Source organism: Melospiza melodia, chromosome 18, assembly GCF_035770615.1.
Source record: "Melospiza melodia melodia isolate bMelMel2 chromosome 18, bMelMel2.pri, whole genome shotgun sequence".
NCBI classification, from domain to species: domain Eukaryota; kingdom Metazoa; phylum Chordata; class Aves; order Passeriformes; family Passerellidae; genus Melospiza; species Melospiza melodia.
Window position 1 is genome coordinate 14,255,137 of NC_086211.1, and position 22,749 is coordinate 14,277,885.

The window sequence follows — 22,749 nt, forward strand, 5'->3', positions numbered from 1 at the left end:
GTCACGAAAGAAGAACGGACTCTTCTGAGAAAAGCAATAATCCCTCGGCGGCCGGAGCCGGCTGCGACCCCGCGCTGGGGGCAGGTGGGGCACAGGGGGGCTCCCCCTGCCCCCTCTCCTTTCCCCCCGGCCCTGGGCAGCCGGACACGCCGCTATTTATTTCTCGACCAGTCCCCCTGCTCCGACAGGGTCCCGCTGGGGCTCTCCTGCTTCCGCTGACTCGGCGTCTCCCTGCCCGAGCCCTCGGTGCTGCTGTGGGGGGCCGCAGCCCCGGGGCTCTGCCGCACGGCCAGCGGGGTGACAGCTCCGCAGCCCCGAGCCGTGCCCGGCCGTGCCATCCCAGCCCCGGCAGCCCGTGCCGGGCCCAGCTGGCTGGGCACCCGCCGGCCCGCCCCTCCCCGCTCCGTCCCCGCCGCCTCCCCGGCCCTCCCGTGACAAGGCACACGGCCGGTGTGCCGCTCGTCGGGCACTGCCCCCTCTAGCTACGTTCATACCTAACCACGCACCGCGAGCGCATGCGGGCAGCGCGGGCACGGCCGGCAGCGGCTGCCGGGCACCGCTCCTGGGGCTGCGGCGGGCATGGAGGGATGCATGGATGGATGGATGGATGGATGCTCCCCGGCCGCGGGGCAGCGTGCCCAGCTCGGAGCCCCCCGGGATCACACACACACCCGTCCCGCTCGCTCGGGAGCCGTGGGGGCTCCGCAGTCCCGCCCCGGGCCGGGGTGCCCGCAGGGAGCCGGTCTCCCTGCCCTCACCGCCCGGCGCTGCCCCAGCCCAGCATGGCTGCGGGCCCTCGACCAGGCCGCCCCGGCCGGTGAAACGTCTCCTCGCTCCTCATCGGTTTGTTGTTGCACATTCCAGGACATCAGTATTTTAACGGTCTCGAAGTGCCTTTCTATCGTAGTTTCTGGGTTGTTTTTATTTTCCTCCTGTTGGGCTCCATCGCTGTTAGCGTAGCGTGTAAGGACTGCACAAGTACGAGATAAGCTAACGACTGTAACACTATATTCGTCCAGGGGAGAGGAAGTTTATTAAGAAAACAATAAAGTGAAGTTGAAGTAAGTTCCTGTTTCAGTCCGTGGTGCCAACGGCAAGGACAGAGGGGTGCAGGGGGGGACGGGTGTGACCTTGGGGGCACGGCTGGCCCTGCCTGACCCCCAGCCGTGTCCCCACGCTCCTGCTCAGGCAGCCTTGGCACCAGTGACACCCTGCCAGCACCTGTGGGGTGAGCTGCAGGTGGGGACAGCCACAGGTGTCCCCTCACCCCGAGCCAGCAGCCATCCATCCACGCTGGGAGGAGGTAACGGCACAGCACTGCCAGGGTATGGAGCCAGAGGTGCACTTCATCCAAGAGCATCCAACCTCCCCACCAAAAATAGCTCCTGCAGCCTCCCCCAGTGCCATTTGAGCCCTGGCAGCCTCAATGCCCTGGGGACACCCCTTCTCCCCCAGCTGCCTCCTCCTCCCCCGGGCAAGCACAGCCCCTGCAGGGGCCGATCCCTGCAGGGCAGCGCTGGGCAGGCAGGGCCCGCTCCCTCCCCGGGCGTGCAGCAGCCAGGCCAGGTGCTGGAGGACACGGTGTTTATTGGCTAGCTATAAGTTAAGGGTGAGGGGCACGGGGGGCAGGGGTGGCAGCAGTCACGTCTCGGCTTTCCGCCCCTTCTCCGGGTCACCCTTGGCCTGGATGCGCAGCTCCTCGTCCAGCCGCTCCTTGGCTCGCACCACCTGTGGGACAGGGACACCCGGGGTGGGGGACACCAGGGACATGGGGACAGCCAGGGACATGGGGACAGCCAGGGATTGGGGACAGCCAGGGATGGGGAGATACTCAGGGACATGGGGACAGCCAGGGATGGGGGGGACAGCCGGGGACAGGGGGACACTCAGGGATTGGGGGACAGCCAGGGATGGGGGATACCCAGGGGTGGGGGCACACCAGGGATGGGGGTACACTCAGGAATGGGGGGGACACCCAGGGACAGGGGGACACCCAGGGACACGGGATACCCAGAGGTAGGGGACACTCAGGGATGGGGACACACCCAGGGATGGGGGGACTGCCAGGGATTAGGGGGACAGCCAGGGATGGGGGACAGCCAGGGATGGGGGGGACACTCAGGGATGGGGGGGACAGCCAGGGACGGGGGGGACAGCCAGGGATGGGGGGGACACTCAGGGATGGGGGGGACAGCCAGGGATGGGGGGGACAGCCAGGGACGGGGGACACTCAGGGATGGAGGGGACAGCCAGGGATGGGGGGGACACTCAGGGATGGGGGGGACACTCAGGGATGGGGGGGACAGCCAGGGATGGGGTGCCCCCTGCCCTCTCTGCCTCATCCATGGGTACACCCAGGATGTCCCAAGCCCAGGCAGGGTTAGGAAGGTGCAGCCCCTGCCCTGCTCCTCCCAGCACTCACCTTGGACTGCAGGTAGAAGGAGCCTCCCACTGATTTGTCGTTCACCTTGAACAGGTGGTCGTAGTTCTGCCGAGAGAAGCTCTGGGTCAGAGGCACCTCCAGCCTTGCCATTCCCACTCCCAAACCCTGGCACCTCCCACTCCCCAGAGCACTGAAGAGTGATCCTGGGCACACGGCTGGCTCTGCCCGACACCCCTTGGGAGCCCCCATGCTCCCAGCAGGGCACCTCCAGAGCTCCCACATCCCCTCCCTGAGCAGCCCTGCTGGGCAGATGCAGAGGCCAAGCCTGGAGGGCTGCTCCAGCTGGGGCAGGGAACCCTCAAAGTCCTCAAGCTGTGATTAACTGAGCCCAAGGCAGCACAGGGGAGCAGCTGCCACCCCCATGCACAGCAGCACCCCTGGAGAGGCCAGGCCCTGCCAGCCCCAAGGAAGCCTCTACCTTCTGGATCTCCTCAGGGTTCAGGCTGGAGACGTTGAGGATCTGCTGGGCTTCCTGGAGGCTGATGCCGATGATCCTGGAGGCAGCAGCAGACTGGGGCCTCTCGGCACGGCCCCGCGCATCGGCCGCGGCCTGGCTCGCTGGGGACACCGGCCTCAGTCCCCTGCCACCCCCCTGCCACCCCCCGGCCCTCAAGCAGCACAGCCTGGGCACTACCAGGTGCCCCGAGCCCCCTCTGTCCCCACCCAGCCACCCCGGGGCCAGCTGGATGCCGTCCCAGTGCCCGGGAGGTGCAGGGAGCAGGCAGGGCAGGATCACACCCCAGGGACTGTCCCACTCTGCCCTTTGGGGGGCTGGGATCCCTGCGAGCCTGGCAGCAGTGCCAGGGCCAGGATGGCCCCTGTGACAGTGGCAGTGTCCCCTGCAGGGCAGCGTGGGCGCACAGAGCACCATCCCAGCTCGTACCTGCGAACTCCTGGCGCAGCGCCCGCATGAAGGCCCGTCCCACCACCTGGGCCCCCACCAGGATGATCTGTGCCAGGTACTTGGCCTGCGGGGACAGCCTGCTGTCACAGCCACCGCGGCTCCTTGGCCCTGTCACCTCTCCCCATGCCCCGGGGGTCTGCTCTGACCCCATCTGGTTCCTGACATGGCCGTACGTGGCCCCGTTCCCCCTTCTCTGTCCCTGTCCCCCACCCAGGCCCTGTGATACCTTCCCCAGGCCCCCTCTCCTCTCCCCCGTCTCTGTCCCTTGTACCCATGCCCGGTCCCCTCTCCGTTGGTCCTGTCACCCCCTCCCTGTCCCTGCTCTCCTCTCCTCTGTCCCTGTCTCCCCTCCCCATGACTTCTTCCCCGCTCCCTGCCCCTGTGACCCCTTCCCCTGTCCCTGTCCCCTCTCCACTGGCCCTGGCTCTCCCGGAACCAGCTGCTTCCCACACTCCCGGTCCCGCTGCCCCTGCCCGGGCCCTGTCCGGCCCCAGCCCTGCCCCCCGGTCCCGCTGTGCCCCCGCCGCGTCCCCCGTCCCCTCTCACCATGTCCCCGCCGCCGCTTCCGCCCCGCCGGTCACGTGCCCGGGGCTGAGGGTCACGGCGGACACCGAGACTGCGGCGGCGCGGCCGGAGCGTCCTCTCTGCAGCCACAGCGCCCTCTGGCGGTAGCCCCGCGCCGGAGGCCCCGGGAGGGGCGCGACTTCCCCGGCCCTCCTCCCCGTGTGCCTCCGGTCCCCGTGTGCCCCCATCCCGGTCCCTGTGTCCCCCTGGTCCCCCCGGTCCCCGTGTGCCCCCATCCCCAGTCCCTGTGTTATCCCGGTGCCGGTCCCGGTGTCCCCCATAGGAACGAGGGAACCCCGTGTTCCCTCCCGCCGCGGTCCCTGGCTCTCCCTCAGTCCCTGTGTTATCCCCGATTTCCGTGTCCCCCGGTGACGGTCCCTGTGTCCTTGTGTACTCCCCGCCCTGGTCCTCACGTCCCGCTCGGTTACCGTGTCCCCCCGCTGTCGGTCCCTGGGTCACTCCGATGTCCGTGCCCCCCAGAGCCGGTCCCTGTGTCACCCCGATCCCCCCGGAGCCGGTCCCTGTGTCGCCCCCGCTCCACATGCCCCTCGTTCCCTGTGTCTCCCCCATTCCCGGGCCCCCCCGGTCTTCCAGGATCACGGCAGGACACGGTGCTGGTGCAGCGGCTTTAATAGCGGGTCCTGCCCGCGGCGGGCCCTGCGCCTCCTCCATCTCTTCCTCCTCCTCCTCCTCCTCCTGGTGGTGGCCCCGCCGGGTGCGGGGTCCTGGCTGTTCTGTCCCGGGTCCGGCCTAGTCCTGTGGGAGGCCGGGGGTGAGGGCGCGGCGGGGCCGGGCGGACCCAGCCGGGTTCGGTGTGTCCCGTCCCGCACTCACCCACTCGTCCTCGTCCACGCCCTCGAAGGAGTCCTGCGGCAGCGGGTCGTCCCTGTTGCCCAGCCGGGCCACCATGGCGCTGAGGAGCTGTGGGGAGAGCCGGGCAGGGCCGTGGGGCGCGGGGCATCACCCCCGGGCCCGGCGCAGGGTGCTCAGCCCTGAACCCACCTCCTCCTTCTTCTGCTCATCAGTCTTCTCCTCCAGGTACACGGAGGCAGGGACGAACTTCCGAGCCGGAGCCTCTTTGGGGGCCTCACTCACTGCGAGAGCGGTGTCAGCGTGGGGCGGGAGGGCTCCACCCCATTGACCAAAGCCCCCCGAGGGCCGGGGGTCCATGCCCAGCCCCGTACCCACCTGGCACCATGTCTGCGGGGCGCAGGCTGGCACGGCGCTGCTGCCCGTCCTGCCCGTCCAGCCACGCACCCGCACCCAGCGCCGGCTCCCACCACACGCGGGTGGGCGGGTACAGATCGTCCTGGAAATACTCCTTCTGCGGGGACAAGGGGCGCTCAGGGGGTGTTATCCCTCCTTTCCCCATCCCCAAACACGGCCAGCCCCCCCTGTCACCCACCTTGACGCGTGGCACATGGAAAGCCACGGGCTCCAGGCTGCTCTGCCCCAGGCGCAGCGCCCGCGCAAACTCCACGTCCCGCACCTCGCACGCCGTTTTGGGCAGGAAGACGAAGCCCTGGAGGGGTGCGGGTGTGAGTGGGGTCTGGCAGCACAGGTAGGGGGTCAGGGACAGGCAGCATATCCCCCCTTTACCTTGTGGGGTTCATTGGAGGTGAAGCTGTTGCACTCGAGGAAGTAGGGGGGCTCGGGGGTCACTTCATAGAGGAAGACTCTGGTGTCACCCTGGGGACGGAGCAAGACAGGGGCTGTCAGGGGACATGGACACTGTGGGGTGCTGTAGGCAGGGAGCCCCACAGTTTTTTAGAGGGCAAGCCCTCACCTTGCCGGTGAGGAAGACAACGCTGGTATCCTCATCATAAAAGGGCAGGAGGGTGGAAGGGGCCACGTCCAGACCAAGGACAGACAAGGGTCCTTCAGACAGGGCCTGTGCCCGGTACAGGAGGATCCTCCTCTCGCTGCGGCTGTGGGGAGGTGACAGTGAGAGCAAGCACTGTCCTCAGGGACCCCTGCCCTGCCCTGTGTCCCCCTCCTTACCTGTCAAAGCCGGACACCAGGATGTAGTCACCACCACACACCCAAACCAGGCGCGCTCCACGTCCCCCCTCGGGACCTGGGCCCTCCTGTGTGGGATGAAGGTCACCCTGCCTGCTCTGAGAGAGCTGGGGGCACAGTCGTGTGCACATGGGAGGGTTTCCTGCCCACACCCCAGCTCTCCAGCCCGTCCCCAGCGCTGGGATTGTACCTGTTGAGGCTGAGAGCTGCGCCGTGGCTCGTAGATCCGTATCCGTCCGTCTTTGCTCACCGTTGCCAGCTTCTTCCCATCCGGGCTCCAAGCCATGCTGAAAATCTGGAGAGACGGATGTTGTGCAAATGTCCCAAAGCTGCCTCTCGGGTATCCCTGGATTTGTCATCCCTTACCTGATCCGTGTGTCCCTGCAGGCACAAGACTTCCTGCCCTGTGCTCAGCTCCCAGATCCGCACAGTCATGTCATAGGAGGAGGAGACCAGGAGATCGGATGCCGTGGGGTGGAAGCGGATGGAGTAAATCTTCTCCGTGTGACCTGGTGAGGTTCAGCAGTGCGTGGTTGTCCCCAGCTGTGGGTGCCAGTGGGCTGTTTGTCCCCAGTGTGGGGTGCTCAGTGGTCCCCTCACCTTGGAGAACAGCTTCAGGCTCCTGCAGGGTCTCCTGCAGCCCTCCCTCAGGGATGCGCCACAGCCGGATCTTGGCATCCTCACCCGCTGTGCCAGGAGGGATGGGCAGTGTTTAATGGGGTGGGCTGGCATGCCTGGAGCCCTGGGGGACTCTCTGGGCAGGGCTGGCATGCACGTACCCACAGCGAGGCGCCGCGGGTCGAAGGGGTCCCAGGTGAGGTCGGCCACGGCCACGCCGTTCTGGATGGTGGGGACGGCCACGTCGGGGAGGCGTCCAGGCTTGGAGAGCTGCGGGAGAGAGCCGGGCTCAGTGGCATGGCACACAGGGCACTCATGGTACACACGGGGCACACAGGGCACACATGGTACACATGGTACACACAGGGCACACATGGTACACAGGGCACACATGGTACACACAGGGCACAAAGGGCACACATGGTACACACAGGGCACACATGGTGCACACAGGGCACACAGGGCACACACGGCACACAGGGCACACATGGTGCACACAGGGCACACACAGCACACAGGGGACACACAGCACACACAGGGCACACATGGCACACAGAGCACACACAGCACACAGGGCACACAGGGCACACAGGGCACACATGGTACACACAGGGCACACAGGGCACACAGGGCACACAGGGCACACAGGGAAAACATGGCACACAGGGCACACAGGGCACACACAGCACACAGGGGACACAGGGCACACACAGCACACATGGCACACACAGGGCACACAGGGTACACAGGGCACACACGGCACACACGGCACACATGGCACACGCAGCACACATGGCACACATGGCACCATGCCAGCCCCACACCTCCCCGGGTACCTCGAGCATGGCACACACAGCACACATGGCACACACGGCACCGTGCCGCCCCACACCTCCCTGTGTACCTCCAGCACGGCGATCTGGCCGCCGGCAGAGAGCAGGGGCAGTGCCACGCGCTGCAGGTTGGCACAGAATCCATCGCTCTCTCCCGGCGTGGTGAGGCTGAGCCCCCGCAGGTTGGTCAGGTGCAGGTCCCGGTGCAGCACCCGGCCCTGGGTGTGCCTGAAGCGGGAGCTGGGCCCTGCAGTGGGCACGGGCTGGGTGAGCACCCCAAATCCCCCAAGGGGGGCACCCCGAGCCACCTCACTGCCCGCTCACCCAAAATGCTCTGCAGGGATTTCTGGCTGGGGCTGCTGGCAAAGCCGCTGGAGGGGCCGGTGCTGGCTGAGAGCGAGGTGGCTGCGCTGCCTGGGGAGGCCAGCGAGGATGGCGAGGAGTAGCCACTGGCTTCCTACGGGAGAGAGAGCCCAGGCAGGGAGTGCTGGTTTGTTTCGTGGGACGAGGGCAGCAGGGACCCCACCCCTTCAGCACTCAGTGCACTTTGGCAGCACCCCATACTCACACTGTGGTCAGCGTCGGTGTGGCCGGTGTCGGTGTCTGTGTGTCCAGCGTTGGTGGGGACAGTGCCAGCAATGATGGGGGATGTGAAGGTCTCCGTGGGTCTCCGGGCTGGGTGCAGGCTCACTCTCCCCACCTGCACCGAGCACAATGGTGAGCATGGGGCAGTGGCAATGCTACCAGCAAGGACACCCCCCCCCCAGATGACACTGACCTGCTGGCTGTCCCCTGCCCACCAGCCTTGGGCATCAGTGGCTGGCAGCATCCCTGTGCAGTCAGGGAACAGATCCTCATGGAACTCCTGAACAGACTGGGGGAGAGGGGATGGGGTGAGATGGATGTTCCTAAAATCCCACAGCCTCTGTCCTGCTGCAGCTGGGACACCCCTGGGCACTCCCAGACACTTCCAGCACCCAAACTTCAGCAGCTTGAAGTGCCCAGCACCCACTGCACGACAGCACCCAGCAGGTGGCACCCAGTTGTCAGCATCCACTCTCCAGCAGGCAGCACCCAGCTCCCCAAATCCAGCACCCAGACTCTGCAACCCACCACCAGCATCCAGGTTGGACCTCCTCTCCTGCTCTCCCCAGGCTGGAGACCGGGGTCTCACTGCAGCCGGGTCCTTTTTGTCACCCAGTGCTGGGCAGGTGTCACCCATGAGATGACACCAGGCACCTAGGAGACAGTGCCACCCCCAGGGCCCCCTCACCTTGCGTGGCACCACGTAGCTGACGGGGACGAGGGCGGTGTCGGTGAGCTGCAGGACACGGAGCACCTCACAGGCCATGACATCCAGGGCCAGGCGTGGCACGGCCCCCAGGCCCCTTGTGCTGCCCTCTGTCCTGCACTGGGTCACTGTGGGACAGGAGGGTGGCGTGGGCTGGGTGGCCAGGCAGCAGTGAGCCCCCGTCTGGGGGAGATACGGGTGGGGGGGACCCGCTTACCCTGGGTGAGTGCTGGCTGTGCGGGGGCCGCCTCGAAGCAGTACAGGAGGTTTTCTCCCTGGAAGAGACATGGTGGGAACACGGAATGGGCAGGGCTGTAGGAAGCACCCCACTGCACCCACATGCACTAAGCTGCACCTCAGTACAGCCCTCCTGTCCCCCAGTGCCTCCCTGCACCCCCAGCCATGGGAGCTCACCTTCCCTGCCAGCACCAGCAGCCCCGTGTCGGCATCGTACAGAGGGATGGTCACCCTGCAAGGGAAGGGGGCGCTGAGCCAGGGCACACATGGGCACAGCACCCCATGGGCACAGCATCCCAATAGGTACAGTATCCCCATGGGCACTGCACCCCATGGGCACAGCACCCCAAGGACACAGCACCTCCGTGGGCACAGCACCCCCATGGGCACAGCACCCCAAGGACACAGCACCTCCATGGGCACAGCATCCCCATGGGCACAGCACCCCATGGGCACAGCACCCCCATGGGCACAGCACCCCATGGGCACAGCACCCCCGTGGGCACAGCATCCCCATGGGGACAGCACCCCCATGGCCACAGCACCTCCATGGGCACAGCATCCCCATGGGCACAGCACCCCATGGGCACAGCACCCCCATGGCCACAGCACCCCAAGGACACAGCACCCCCGTGGGCACAGCACCACATGGGCACAGCAACACATGGGCACAGCAACACATGGGCACGGCATCCCCATGGGCACAGCACCCCCATGGCCACAGCACCCCATGGGCACAGCACCCCCGTGGGCACAGCACCCCCGTGGGCACAGCACCCCATGGGCACAGCACCCCAAGGGCACAGCATCCCCAAGGGCACAGCACCCCCATGGGCACAGCACCCCCATGGCCACAGCACCTCCATGGGCACAGCATCCCCATGGGCACAGCACCCCATGGGCACAGCACCTCCATGGCCACAGCACCCCATGGGCACAGCACCCCCGTGGGCACAGCATCCCCATGGGGACAGTATCCCATGGGCACAGCATCCCATGGCCACAGCACCCCCGTGGCCACAGCAACCCCATGGCACAGCACCCCGTGGGCACAGCATCCCCATGGGCACAGCATCCCCGTGGGCACAGCATCCCCATGGGCACAGCACCCCGTGGGCAACAGCACCCCCATGGGCACAGCACCTCCGTGGGCACAGCATCCCCATGGGCACAGTATCCCATGGGCACAGCACCCCGTGGGCAACAGCATCCCCATGGGCACAGCACCCCCATGGCCACAGCACCCCCAAGGGCACAGCTTCCCCATGGGCACAGCACCCCATGGATGTGGGGCTGGGTCCTGTTCCCCCACTGGTGCACACACACCCCAAACCCCATCCTGGGCAAGCGTGGGGCAGAATAAGGCTGTGCTGTGATGGGAGGGCAGCGCCGTGCCAGGGGGTACAACCCTCATTGCCCAGCTTGGCTGACAGCTTGGCAGCAGGATGTCACTGCCACCTGCTTCCAGCACAGCCGTGGGGCATCCTGCTCCCTGCCCTGCTCCCTGCCCTGCTCCCTGCCCTGCTCCCTGCCCTGCTCCCTGCCCTGCTCCCCGTGCCCAGCCGTGGCACCCGGGGAAGCCTCCAGTACCCGCGGGGTGGCCCCCAGGGCAGCCGGGCCGGCTGGGCCGGTTCGGGGCGGGCGTGTGGCACTCCCGGCTCACCCGAGGAGCCAGCCAGCCCCGGGAGTGCCCTGCGGGCCGGCTGTGCCAGCTGGAGCGTGTCCCTGCTCCCTGTCCTGCCCCCTGTCCCACACCGCAGCCGGGGCAATGCTCAGTGGCAGGGGGGGCGCACAGGGAATGCCCGGTGGCAGGGGGGGAGCACAGGGAATGCCCGGTGGCAGGAGGGGACAGGGGTGACAGGAGCACAGAGGCGCTCTGTGCCTTCCCTGGCAGGGGTGGAGGAGGGAGCGCCGCGGGCAGAGACCAAAGGGACAATCTATACAATCTATCACTTTCGGTTGAGGTTTCTGTGGCTGTGCCAAGGGGAGGGAGCTGCTCCATGCCATCCCGTGCCATGAAGGATATCTGGTATGGCATGGTCCTGTCCCAGGACTGTTGGCACAACAAACACTGCCAGGATGCCTGGGACAGGCACTGGGGTCCCCTGCCCTGCTGTCACCACAATCACCAGCACTGCCACCACCACAGTGGTGCAGGTCTGGGACAAGGACACCCTGAGTGCCTGGTTGTCCCAGCCCAACCCATGCCAACCCTCACCAAGCCAAACAGGGAGCATTGCTCTGCTGCCACAGGGGCATGGCACAGCCCTGCAAGGGCCACCCACTCTCCCCTGTCCCTGGCACAGGGTGGCAGGAGCTCTCTAGACACTAGGGGCATGGAGGGATTGGGACCCCAGGGCATTGGGGCTCACCGGTGCCAGAGTCCCTGGTTACCCTGGGACAATGGATGTGGGGGTCCCTGGGTGTGCCAAGGACACCCAACCCAGCCTTTGTTGTTACCAGGGTTGCCAGGGGTCCCATGGGTGCTGGGGATACGAGGGAGATCTCTGTACCTGGATCTAGCCTTATACCTGTGTGTACACACACCTGGGGTGCTGGGGTCCCAGGGACCCCGGCCCCAGGGATGCTGAAGGTCCTGGGGGGCTCTGGAGGCTTTGGAAGGTCTGGGAGCTTCCAAAGGTCCTGGGGGTCCTTGTGAATCTGGGGAGCCCTGAGGTCACATGGAGCTCCCACGGGGTCCCAGAGGTCCTTGTGACTCTGGAGGCTCCTGAAATCTCAAGGTCCCTGTGGAGGCCTCTGGGATCCTTGTGACTCCCAGGTCCCAGAGGTCCTGGAGGTCCTGGGTGCCCCGATGGTCCCTGTGACTCTGAGGTCCCACATGTCCTGGGTATCCCAGGGGTCCCTGTGAATCAGAAATCCTGGATATCCCGAGGGTACTTGTGCCTCTGGGGTCCCAACAATCTCTGTGACTCCAGGGTCCCGGAGGTGCTGGATGTCCCCACGATCCCCATGGCTGTAAAGTCCCAGAGGTGCTGGATGTCCCCGCGGCTCGGGGGGTCCCCATGACTCCAGGGTCCCTGTGGTCCCGGATGTCCTGGGTGTCCCTGTGGTCCCGGATGTCATGGGTATCCCTGTCGTCCTGGATGTCCTGGGGGTCCCTGTGGTCCCGGATGTCTCGGGGGGTCCCTGTGGTCCTGGATGTCCCGAGTGTCCCTGTCGTCCTGGATGTCCCGGGGGTCCCGGTGGTCCCGGATGTCCCCGCGGTTCTGGGGGTCCCGGGGGTCCTAGTGACTCCAGGGTCCCGGTGGTCCCGGATGTCCCCGCGGTTCTGGGGGTCCCGGGGGTCCCTGTGACTCCAGGGTCCCGGAGGTGCTGGATGTCCCGGTGGTCCCGGATGTCCCCGCGGTTCTGGGGGTCCCGGGGGTCCCTGTGACTCCAGGGTCCCGGTGGTCCTGGATGTCCCGGGGGTCCCGGTGGTCCCGGATGTCCCCGCGGTTCTGGGGGTCCCGGGGGTCCCCGCGGTGCCGCCCCCGTCGGGCCCCAGGTGAGCGGGGGCGGAGCCTCCATGGAGGCCGTGCCCCGCCCCGCCCCCTCCGCGCTCTCAGCCAATGGGCGCCCTGCGGGAGGCCAGGCCCCGCCCCCTTGGTTTAAATGCCGCCCCCCGCGCCCGGCGCCGCCAGAGAGGGGAGCGCTCGCCCGGCCGCCGCTGCTCTGCCGCCATGGACTGACCGCCCGCCCCGCACGGCCCCGCACCGCCCGCCACGGTGAGTCCCGCGGCCGCCGCACCGCCCGACCCTCCACACGGCCACCGCGGCTCTGTGGGGCGGCAGCCCACGGGCGGGAGGGGGCTCTGCCGGGCATCCGCGGCTCAGGGGGCGGTGGGGCCCGGGGGGCCCTGGTGGGCCCGGCCCGGGCCGTGGGACGTCCGGTGTGGCCTGGGCACCCAGAGTGACAGGGTGTCACTAGGGCTCGGCTGAGGGTCGGCATGCCCTGCTCCCTGCGAGGCCTCAGCTGAGCCAGGGGCATCCGGCTGGCCCCTGCCCCGGCTGATGGTAGGGCCTGGGCTGGGCTGGGGCGGTGGCACTGCAGAGGGCTGGGACAGGGGATCACGGAGGGATCTCGTTTCCCTGTCCCTGCCTGTGCCTGTTTTGCCATGGGATGTGCTGGGGTCTGGCTCTGGGATCCTGTTCTGGTGCTGCATCCATTGCAGGCAAGGGGAGGGATGTATTTGGGGCTGACATGGAGCACAGCTCCATCCGGCATGGCCGAGTGGCAGCGAAGCGCTCCAGACCCACACGGGACCAGCATGGTCTCGGGCCCATCCCATGCTTGCTCTGTCTCGGCAGATGTGACAGCTGGGCTCTCCTGCTGGGGTCAGGCAGAGGTGGGAGCTGCTGGCAGCAGTGTCCACCACCACCCTGCTCAGTGGAGGGCTTGGCTGCGGTGGGGTTTGGCTGCCCTCGTTCTGCTTGTCCTCAGGGGCCGCTGGCCTGGGTCACTGACCTGCTGCGGGTCCCCATGCAGTGCTGACAAGGGTTTTCCTCTGGCTGGCACAGAGGGATGGGTGCCAGCAGGGCCACGGCCAGCCTGGCACTGAGAGGCAGGGATACCCCAACGCTCCTCCTGCCTCCAGCTCCCCACACACTTCACTGTCACCTGGCATGAGTTCGGAGGGTGCTGGCGCCTGTCACCCTCTTTGGGTGTCACCTCTTTGTCTTTGGGTGTCACCTCTTTGGGCCACCGTGGTGTAAATGTCCCTTTCCACGCCTGGCTCCCTCCCAGCCTGACAACGGCCACAGGAGCCAACACATGCCAGCAGAGATGCTCCAGTTCTGAGGCTCAAACCCCCCACTACTGTCCCCCCATACACCTCCCCGTGCCAGCGTGCCCCACGCCCTCACCCCGCGGCGCTGGGGCGGCCGGACTGCGCTGACCCAGCTGTGCCGCTGCCCACACGGCCGGGGCAGTGCCGCCATCAGGGATGACACTAATTACTGTTTTCCCCCGCGCCACGCCGAGCCCGGCCGGGTGGCCCTGACGCAAGCGCCGCCGGCCCGGCTGGCTCTGCCGGCACGGGGAAGCGCTCGGGGACACCGCGGCCGCCCCAGTCACTGCGGAGGAATCTGCCCGTGCCGCCCGGGCCACGCGTGGCACCCTCGCCCGCCTCCTCCCACCCTCCGCCGGCGTTCCGGCTCCTCCCGAGGCGCTTTGGCTGCCGGCAAAGCGGCTCTGCTGGTTTTTCTCCTTGCCGGCACCTGAGATGGGGAGCGCGGCCGGGTCAAAGGGGCAGGAGCGGGATGGAGGGGCTGGCGAGCGCTCGGGGAATGCAATAACCAGGCTTGCATTCCTGCGGGGCTGCTGCGGAAACTTTAATTAAATAGGGAGGGGAGCGGGAGGAGGTGGGAGCTGCGGCGGCCGGCGCAGGGTGGGTTGAAGGGGAGGAGGATTAAGGGTTTAATCCTGCACATCCCCCCGGCTGGCTCGGGGAGGGGGCACATGCTGACATCGCCTTGTTTTGAGGGGTGTAAGGCAAGGGGAGCAGCGTCTGCATCCCGCCCGGCCGCGGCACCGTGTCAGCTCCCTGTCACCGCACACTGCAGGGCCCCCGTCCTTCCTGCCCTGGTGCCACCGGCCAAGGTGGCAGCCCACGGGCCGGCAACAACGCTGGCTTTGTTTGGCCGCGCTTGCCGGTGCGGGAAGGGACATCCCGGCTGTGATTGCTTCCCTGAGGTCCCCAAGCAGAGGAGAAAGCAGGGACTCTGCAGCTCCTCCAGCCTGTCCTGCACAGGTGTCACCCTGCAGCACAAGGACATGGCCTCGTCCTTAAAAACAGGAGGCGGGCGCAAAGCAGGGCATCCATCCCTGCCGAGTGCCAGGGGTGGCCCGGGCCCGGGGGGTGACACGGCACTCCCACCCCAGCAGGCTGGCAGGGAAAGGCTGAGCCGGGACTGGGGGAATCTGAGCCCAGATCCTCCCCGCAGCCGGAAAATATGAATAATTCGGCAAATATCTGCGGTGCAGGCGCGGGGGAGCCCAGCCAAGGCAGCAGCAGGCCGCTGGCAGGGCGGCCCCAACACCTCCGGCAGGAACGGGGCCCCCTCTCCGCCCTTGGGGACCCTGCCAGGACCTGGGGAAGCTGTCCCCTGTCCCCCGTTCCTGGGGCTGTCCGGGGCTGCGGGAACCCCTCTGTGCCCCGCAGCAGCACCGTGCGGGAGGCGGGGCGCGGACGGGGTGTCGGCGTGTGCCGGCGGAGCGGGCGATGCCGGGGGCGGCGGCGGGGCCGTGCCCGGTGCTCGTGGCCAGGCGCGGATGCGCGGCCGTGGCCGGGCTGGCCGAACCTGCCCGGAGCGGGGAGCCTGGCAGACGGGGAGGAAATGCCAGCGTAATTAAAGGGACGAGAGAGACTTGGAGTCAGCAGCTGGTTGCAGCACGGGACACGTCAGCGAAACCCGACCCTGGCATTGCAAAACCAGCCCCGGCCTCGCCAGCATCCCGCGGGCCCGGCCCCGCTGCGGCGCTGCCCACCCGGGCGGGCTGGCACGGCCGTGGCACCGCTGGCATGCCAGCATCCTGCACCCGGGGCTCTGCCACCAGCCAGCACGCTCTGGTGCTGGAGCCACCTCGAGGGGTGCTGGGTCTGCCCCAAACAGCTCTTCACAGGGTCTCCATGTTGTGCTTTTAACTCTGCTGGCAGCTGACTGTGCTGCGGGGTGCAGGGGCACCCGACACCGCTGAGGGGGCTGAGCTGGCCTTGCTGGGGAGGGGCTGCAGTGATGGTGTGACCCCTGGGTGACAGTGACCTCTGGGATGTGGCACAGCTCCTCCCCAGTGTCAGGGCTGACGGCACAGGTCATGTCAGGGCAGGGCTGGCCAGGCCAAGTGACTCAGGCGCTTGTGGTGACCCTGCCCAGCCGTGGGCTCACCCCACCCTGGGGGGGGCGGCTCGGGAAGAGGCGAGCACAGAGCTGGCCGCGGTGTTAACCCTGTCCAGCCCCCCGGCAGGGGACAAGGGGACACAGCACGGCTCCAGACCCTCCTGGCTCGGATGTGTTGTCCCTGCACTGCTGCCGGGGCAGGCGGCACGTGCTGCTGAGTGACCTGCGGCCCCCCACACACAGCGGGGCCCCTGTGAGCCACGGGGGGGGCGTTTGCCTGGAGCTCCCACAGCTCTGAGCAGGGGAGAGGTGGCAACAGATGGGGCTGGGGAAGGGTTCGCCTCTTCCTTGCCCAGGGATCCCACTCTGCCACCTCCCCCCGACCCTGAGATGGAGTGGCAGGAGACTGTGAGGCTCTGGTCCGGCCATTAAAGGGGCTGAAAGAAGAGCCCTGTGGGACACAGACAGCGTTTGTGACATTGGCCAAGGCATCCATGGGGAGCTGGGGTTGGGGTGTTACAGTCTTGGTCACCCCAGAGCCTCCTCCCTCCATCCCAGCCCTCAAGGGACAGGGACACAGCCCACGGTGCTGAGTCCCTGGAGTTCAACAGTGAGGGGAACAGCAAGGTGACCTGTGGGGACAGGGGCTGGGTGGGGGTGAATGAGCCCCTGGACACTGTGGGGACACAAATGGCTCCTCCAGCCCCACACTGTGTGCCCCTGTCCCCAAGAGGGGCTGCTCTTGCTGGTGATCCGGGCAGGAGCAGCCCCTGAAGGTGCAGCTGCTGCAATGGCAGCACAAGCAAAGGGTTAAGCTGAGCTCTATGCAGGGGAGGCCGGCCAGGCTCCCACCCCTTCCCGGTGCTCTGATTCTCCACATCCCCCGTGTTTGATTTGCACCCTGCTGAGCAGCTGGGGAGGTTGGGGCCCTTGTGAGTACTGGGAAAGGTCTCGGTGCTCCACAGAAGACAGCCCCAATACCAGTGGGAGGGCCTGGGGTGTGCAAAGGTACCGCATCCCCAAATCCTGGGGGTCTGGGAGGGGGGGAGCATGGAGCTGGGGTGGGCAGCCCTGGAGGCTGAGCGGGGTTCAGAGGTGCCCCCCAGCCTTGGGTACCCCCCAGCAGGGCCCATCCCCTCACCCTGGCTGTGCTTGTGTCTCTGCAGAGCTGACACCATGAAGCAGCTGATCCTTTGCACCCTGCTCCTCTTGGCCCGTGGGGAGCTGGCCGGGGCATGTCCTGCAGGCTGCCAGTGCCATGACACCAAGACCATCCTGTGTGCAGCCAGGCGGGGCCAGACGGTGCCCCAGGGGCTGCCCCCCAGCACCCTGTCCCTCTACGTCTTCGAGAACGGCATCACAACGCTCAGCGAGGACAGCTTTGCAGGGCTGCCTGCCCTCCAGCTCCTGGACCTCTCACAAAACAAGATCACCAGCATCCAGAGAAACATCTTCCAGCCCCTGACAGAGCTCGTCAACTTGGACCTGTCCTCCAACCAGCTGCAGGAGATCACCAATGAGACCTTCCATGGGCTGCGGCTGCTGGAACGGCTCTACCTGCAGACGAACAGGATCCAGCACATCCACGCTGCTGCCTTTGACACGCTGGAGAATCTGCTGGAGCTAAAGCTGCAGCACAACCAGCTCAGGGCTGTGCCCCCCCTCGACCTGCCCAACCTCCTGCTGCTGGACATCAGCTGGAACAAGATCCCTGCCATTGCACCAGGGGCTTTCCATGCCGTCAGCATTGAGTCCCTGAAGATCGCAGGGCTGGGCCTGACGAGCTTAAACGAGGAGCTCTTCCAGGTCCAAAACAACCTCCACGAGCTGGACATCTCTGACAACCTGCTGGAGCGCGTCCCGGCCGTGCTGCGGCGCCTGGGCAGCCTCACCAGGCTCAGCCTGGCCGGCAACGCCCGCATCTCCCAGCTGCCAGCTGAGGACTTCCAGAGCCTCCACAACCTCCAGGAGCTGGACATCAGCAACCTCAACATCAACACCATCCCTCGGGATTTCTCCGGCTTCTTCCCCAGGCTGCGGGCCGTGACGGCTGCCGGCAACCCCTTCAACTGTATCTGCCAGATGAGCTGGCTGGTGCAGTGGGTGAACACCAGCGGCGTGCTCCTGCGGCGCCCCGAGGAGACGCGCTGCCACTTCCCCCCCAAAAACTCGGGCAAGCTCCTCCACCACCTGCAGTACACCGACTTTGGCTGCCCCACCACCACCCCCACGCCCACCACGGCCCGCACCACCACGCTGCCGCCGCCCACGGCGCCGCCCAGCACCCACCGCCCGCCGCCGCCCCCCAGCACCGCCGCGCCCACCCTGAGGCCCGGAGAGCCCCAGGGCAGCTCCACGCTGGTGCCCTTCAGCGGCGCCCCGGCCCCCACCAGCCCCCCAGCGCCCATCTGTCCCCCCCGCACGTGTCTGAACGGCGGCACCTGCCACCTGGGCGCCCAGAACCTCCTGGAGTGCCTGTGCCCCACGGGCTTCGCTGGCGTGTACTGCGAGGTGGAGGCGAGGGGAACGACGGCGGCCCCGGGCACGCCGGCCCTGCCCCCTGCCCAGCGGGTCAGCATCGCCCAGGTGGGCAGCACCTCCCTCAAAGTGGACCTGCACAGCTACATCCAGTCCAAGGCGCAGCTGAAGGGAATCCGCCTGAGCTACCGGAACCTGTCGGGGCCGGACAAGCGGGCGGTGATGCTGCGCCTGCCGGCCTCGCTCTCCGAGTACACGGTGCGGGCGCTGAAACCCAACTGCACCTACCGCGTCTGCATCGGGGCGCTGGGCGAGGCGCCCAAGGAGGAGCACTGCGCCGAGGCACACACCCTGCCCCTCAGCCTGCAGCAGCACTCCCCTGTCACCCAGAGCCAGGACCCCAACCTCGCCCTGATCCTGGTCCCTGCGCTGGCTGCCATGCTGCTGCTGCTGGTGGTGGTGACGGCCGCCATGTACTACTGCCGGCACCGCCGCGCCAAGGCTCGTGCTGGTGCTGGGGTGGACACCGGCCCGCTGGAGCTGGAAGGGGTGAAAGCCTGCCTGGAAAACGGGGATTTGAGCAGCCACGGCTGCAAGGTGCCAGAGGCGGCCATGCTTTCTGGCGGCTCCGAGTGCGAGGTGCCGCTCATGCAGTCGCACTACCCCAGCAACAACAACACCCCGGGGCTCAAACCCTCCTACTTCTGAACCCACAGGGCTTCCAGAGCCCTGGACACAGGAGGGCTGAGCTCCAGAGGCAGCACCTGGCCGTGTCCCTTTGGGATACGGGTTGCCAAGGAGCTGACTGAACTGAGGCAGAACCCCCTCATCCCACAACGTGCAATTTCCCAGAGGCTGCCATGCTTCAGGAGGAGACACGAATTTTACTGCTCTGTGCCTTGATTTCTGTGACTCTACCTAGAAGGTGCGCAGCGGAAGAGAAGGGGGGGTTCATTTGGGGGTTGGGGGGCTTTTTATAGCTCCTGCTAAAGAGAAAGCTGCTGTGACTGGGCTGAGGGACGCCCACGTGCTGGTAACAAGGGTCCTTCAGTGGAGCATGGCCCGTGACTCGACTCCCTGGAAGCTGATGTGAGCAATACGGCCCGGCCGAGGTGCTGGGACCCTCGGGACCCCCCGGGCCAAAGGAAGTGCCGAGCAGGCAAACCGGGAATTGAAGCTTTAAGAACTCAGAGAGAATATTTATACATCGTTATTTCCCATTTCTTCTGGGAAAACTTTTTTTTAGTACAGGTTTGTGTACATCTCTTTTGTAAGGCAGATCAGAAGAGGGTGTCTTTTTGTAAAAAAAAAAAAAAAACCAAAATGATTAAAATAACAACAACAAAAAGTTCTGTGCAGCTCTGAGTACCTCGGCAGGCACTGCCCGTCACAGGCAGGGGTGTGGGCAGTGTGGCGTGTCCCCTGCAGAGGAGCGGGAAGGTCAGCCGTGTCCTCCAGTTGTTGTTGGCGAGCACCGGGATGAGTCAGGGCAAGGGAGGGGGGAAGTTTTCCCAACTCTGGGCGTTTTTACCCCTAGGGCGCTGCCCCCCACCTCGGGCGCTGAGGAGGTGTTCCCAAAACAGAGGCCACGGGGTTCAAATCAGCCCCTGCCCTGCGCATCATCCAGCCTGACTTCATCCCTCCCCGCCTGCCAGATGGCTGCGGGGCCAGCTGCGGGACAAACAGCCCAGCCCAGCCTCCTGCCGTCACCCGCGGCGGCACCGGGACCCCCAAATGGCCCGTGACAAGTGTCAGCCTGCGTGGCCCCCAGCCCGGGGGCGCCGCCAGAGCCCCCGCTGCCCGGCCCCACAACAGCCGGTTTTGTGCACGGGGTGGGCTGGGAGCCGACGCTCGGCAGGTTCCCTCTGCCAAGTGCTTTCTGCTCCAACCCTCTGGTTTTAATCGTTTTCCAATCCTTTATCTTTGGGCCTGGAATTTTCCAGGTTGGGGCCCTGCCCGCCGAGGTATGTTTGATTTGGAGAGAATGAGCGCAGCGCGGGGCTGCAGCCGGGGGTCAGCGCCGTGCGCTCCGGGCCCGCCGCTCCGCCGCAGGGCACGGCCCTGACCCGCGGCCCCTCGGTGCCGCTCGCCCGGGGCAGGGAGCGCCTCTGGATGCAATTAGGGGCGCGGGGCGTCGGCGGGGCCGTCTGGCGCAGCCCCCCGGCTCCCAGGTGGGCTTCCGGCAGGGCTGGCTCCCATTAGGGCCGGCGCAGCGGCAGCAGGGGCCCCTCGCCGGCGCGGGCGGCTCGCTGCGATGGCCACGCTCGCCCGCTCAAAGGGCCCATTGTGGTCCTCTCCCCACAGATTTTTCAAATTAACATCCCAAATTCCTCCCAAAATTGCTGCTGTGTAAATATTTTCACTGCGAGCTTTGTATATTTTCCAGCCTCGCGAGGAGGAGAGAAGAAAAGTCCCTGGCGGAGCCGCGGCCTCGCGCCGGGTGCCCCCGGCCGGCCGCCGCCACAGCCCCCCGGGCCCGGGCCAGCCCCCGGCGTGTCCCCGGCCCCAGGAGCCCTCCAGCCCCTCCTGGCCCCTCACTTCCCCCTTCCTTTGCCTCCATGATGGGCCCTTCCCCTGTCGAAGCCGATTTCCCCGCTTGCAAGTAGCCAAAAGTTTGCAGGGCATCCCCTGATGCCAAGCGTGTGCTGGGGACCCCTTGGCACCTCAGCTGATCCCATTGCTCTGGAGGAGCTTCCAGCAGCTCCAAAGTGAGGGAGCTTCAGTGGAGATGCCAGGAGGGCAGAAGTAAAGTTAGGGCTCAGCTTTGGCAGGTGCAGCACCTCTGAGTCACCCCGAGCCAAAGATTTTGGGGTGCCAGCTGCACAAGGGGGGCAGCAGGGCTCAGCCTTGGCACGGAGGTGATGGGGACGCTGCAGCCAGGACAGGGCTTGGCCCATACCCACATCTGCACCCGGGCAGCCCTGCGGGAGAGCAGCAGTGCCCAAAGTGGGGCTGTCCAGCCCCTGTGGCTTCCTGAATCCCAGCACAAAATTCCCCTGGCCACTGCCAGCCCCGTCGTGCGCCAAGAGCCGCTCCAAGAGCGGCACATCGTGCGGCGCTGCTAATTCCTGCGAGCTGAATCAGCGCCGACAAGGATTGCAAAACCCCCTGAAATGGACCCAAAAAACAATCTCCCTCTCTCTGTGCGATCCGGCGGGTGAGCGACAGCCCCGGGCAGAGCCACCGGCAGGATGGGGGCTCGGCGGGGAGCCACAACGGGAGGAGCTTCACCGGGGCAGAGCCTGCCTGCACCCTGACGTGGCAAGGCTGGAGGGCTCTGGTCTCCCAAAATCACCCCTGGTTGCAGGCATGGCCCCACAGAAACCAAAGACAGGTCCCCTGGGTCCCCCAGGTCTGCAGCAGAGCCCCGAGGGGTCATGGCTCAGTGCCAGGGATCTGAATGCCCAATCTCTGGGGGGAGGACAGGCGTGTGCCCATCACACAGAGCCCAGTGCTGCCAGGAAGAGCTTTGGAGCTCATCATCTTCCCGCAGAGCTGGGGAGGCCAGGAGCACCGTGTGGCCACTGAGGCTGTGGCTCATCTGGGAGTGATTTGGGCGCTGCCATCCCGCCCCAGCGCTGGGCTATTTTTACCCAGTGGAATTACGGGACAGGCCACACGGGCTGGGTGGCTGCCCCGCCTTAACCCCTTCATGTGGCTGCCCGTGGGGATGGGTCCCACTGGGGTGACACCTGATGGGGTGGGGTGGCCTCTCCCCTTCCTTGTGTCTGAGGGTGGCAGCCAAGCTGGGGCAGGAAAAACCCCTTTCCTCTGATGGCAAGCACGTGTCAGCCCAGGCATCTCTGGGATCTGCAGGGGCATGGGGACAGCAGTGGCCCTGTCCTGCTCATGTTCTTCCTGCTGGGATGGGTTTTTTCAGAGAGCCCCAAAACACCTACCATGACCCAAAATGGCCCAGGAAAGAGCAGTGCAGAGGGTGCCAGGCAGGACAAGAGCAGGTCCCATCCTAGCTGGTATCTGGGGAGAGGTGGCAGGGTGACAGTGGGAGCATTGTGCCTCGGTGGGGTTGGGTGCCCCGGTGCTGGGAGGTGCCAGGGCTGCAAGCCTGGCCCCAGGAGCTGGCTCAGCCACAGGCCTTGGCAAAGTGTGAGTGTTAGCAGGACCACCAGGGTCCTGCTCCAGCCTGGGGGAGCCAAACAGCCCCAAATCCCTCCACAAACATCCTGCTGTGCCAACTCCCTGCTGCACACAGGTCCCAGCTGTGGCACCTCCCAGCTCTGTCAGACTTTGCACCGTGAAGGGTGGTGGGGATCCAGCTGTCCCCATCCCTCAGCCCCACCACCATCCTGCCCTGCCCTGCTGGAACACCCCACGGGCACCTCTGCTGACCCCAGATCTCATCCCTGCTGATCCAGCCCTAGCCCTGAGTGGCCGTGGCACCCCAGCCTCCCTGGGGACATTATCAGGACATTGATGCAAGGAAGGGGCTGTTCTCCTGTCACCACGGTGGTGACAGCACTGTCCCCGGGCAGTGCTGTGCTGCCTGCCAGGCGTGCAGCGGGGTC

At 66.4% G+C, this 22,749-nt stretch overlaps 2 protein-coding genes across 4 annotated transcripts in view; one reads left to right on the top strand and one right to left on the bottom strand.

The window, feature by feature from the left end:
• Window positions 1-1,570: 1,570 nt before the first annotated feature.
• LOC134426324 (mitochondrial import inner membrane translocase subunit TIM16-like) overlaps window positions 1,571-22,749 on the bottom strand; it is a 39,341-nt gene continuing 18,162 nt past the window's right edge. The window contains exons 10-31 of one of the 3 annotated variants that reach the window (XM_063171251.1): window positions 9,087-9,141; window positions 8,890-8,947; window positions 8,655-8,800; window positions 8,160-8,255; window positions 7,950-8,081; window positions 7,706-7,838; window positions 7,453-7,628; window positions 6,710-6,818; window positions 6,531-6,617; window positions 6,297-6,439; window positions 6,121-6,225; window positions 5,913-5,998; window positions 5,698-5,839; window positions 5,511-5,600; window positions 5,317-5,433; window positions 5,100-5,235; window positions 4,914-5,005; window positions 4,746-4,832; window positions 3,327-3,411; window positions 2,862-3,001; window positions 2,423-2,488; window positions 1,571-1,728 (exon numbers count right to left, since the gene is read on the bottom strand). In XM_063171251.1, coding sequence (XP_063027321.1) covers window positions 1,642-1,728; window positions 2,423-2,488; window positions 2,862-3,001; window positions 3,327-3,411; window positions 4,746-4,832; window positions 4,914-5,005; window positions 5,100-5,235; window positions 5,317-5,433; window positions 5,511-5,600; window positions 5,698-5,839; window positions 5,913-5,998; window positions 6,121-6,225; window positions 6,297-6,439; window positions 6,531-6,617; window positions 6,710-6,818; window positions 7,453-7,628; window positions 7,706-7,838; window positions 7,950-8,081; window positions 8,160-8,255; window positions 8,655-8,800; window positions 8,890-8,947; window positions 9,087-9,141 — 2,368 coding nt within the window. In that variant the 3' untranslated portion in view covers window positions 1,571-1,641. Of the gene's footprint in view, window positions 1,729-2,422; window positions 2,489-2,861; window positions 3,002-3,326; window positions 3,412-3,893; window positions 4,046-4,523; window positions 4,668-4,745; window positions 4,833-4,913; window positions 5,006-5,099; window positions 5,236-5,316; window positions 5,434-5,510; window positions 5,601-5,697; window positions 5,840-5,912; window positions 5,999-6,120; window positions 6,226-6,296; window positions 6,440-6,530; window positions 6,618-6,709; window positions 6,819-7,452; window positions 7,629-7,705; window positions 7,839-7,949; window positions 8,082-8,159; window positions 8,256-8,654; window positions 8,801-8,889; window positions 8,948-9,086; window positions 9,142-22,749 lie in introns of those variants that run through there. The other 2 variants (XM_063171249.1, XM_063171250.1) reach the window with 2 other exon arrangements.
• On the top strand, window positions 12,522-19,571 carry VASN (vasorin). Its single transcript, XM_063171248.1, has 2 exons — window positions 12,522-12,634; window positions 16,912-19,571. Exons 1-2 carry the CDS (start codon window positions 12,522-12,524, stop codon window positions 18,929-18,931), a joined length of 2,133 nt encoding a protein of 710 aa, XP_063027318.1. The 3' UTR covers window positions 18,932-19,571.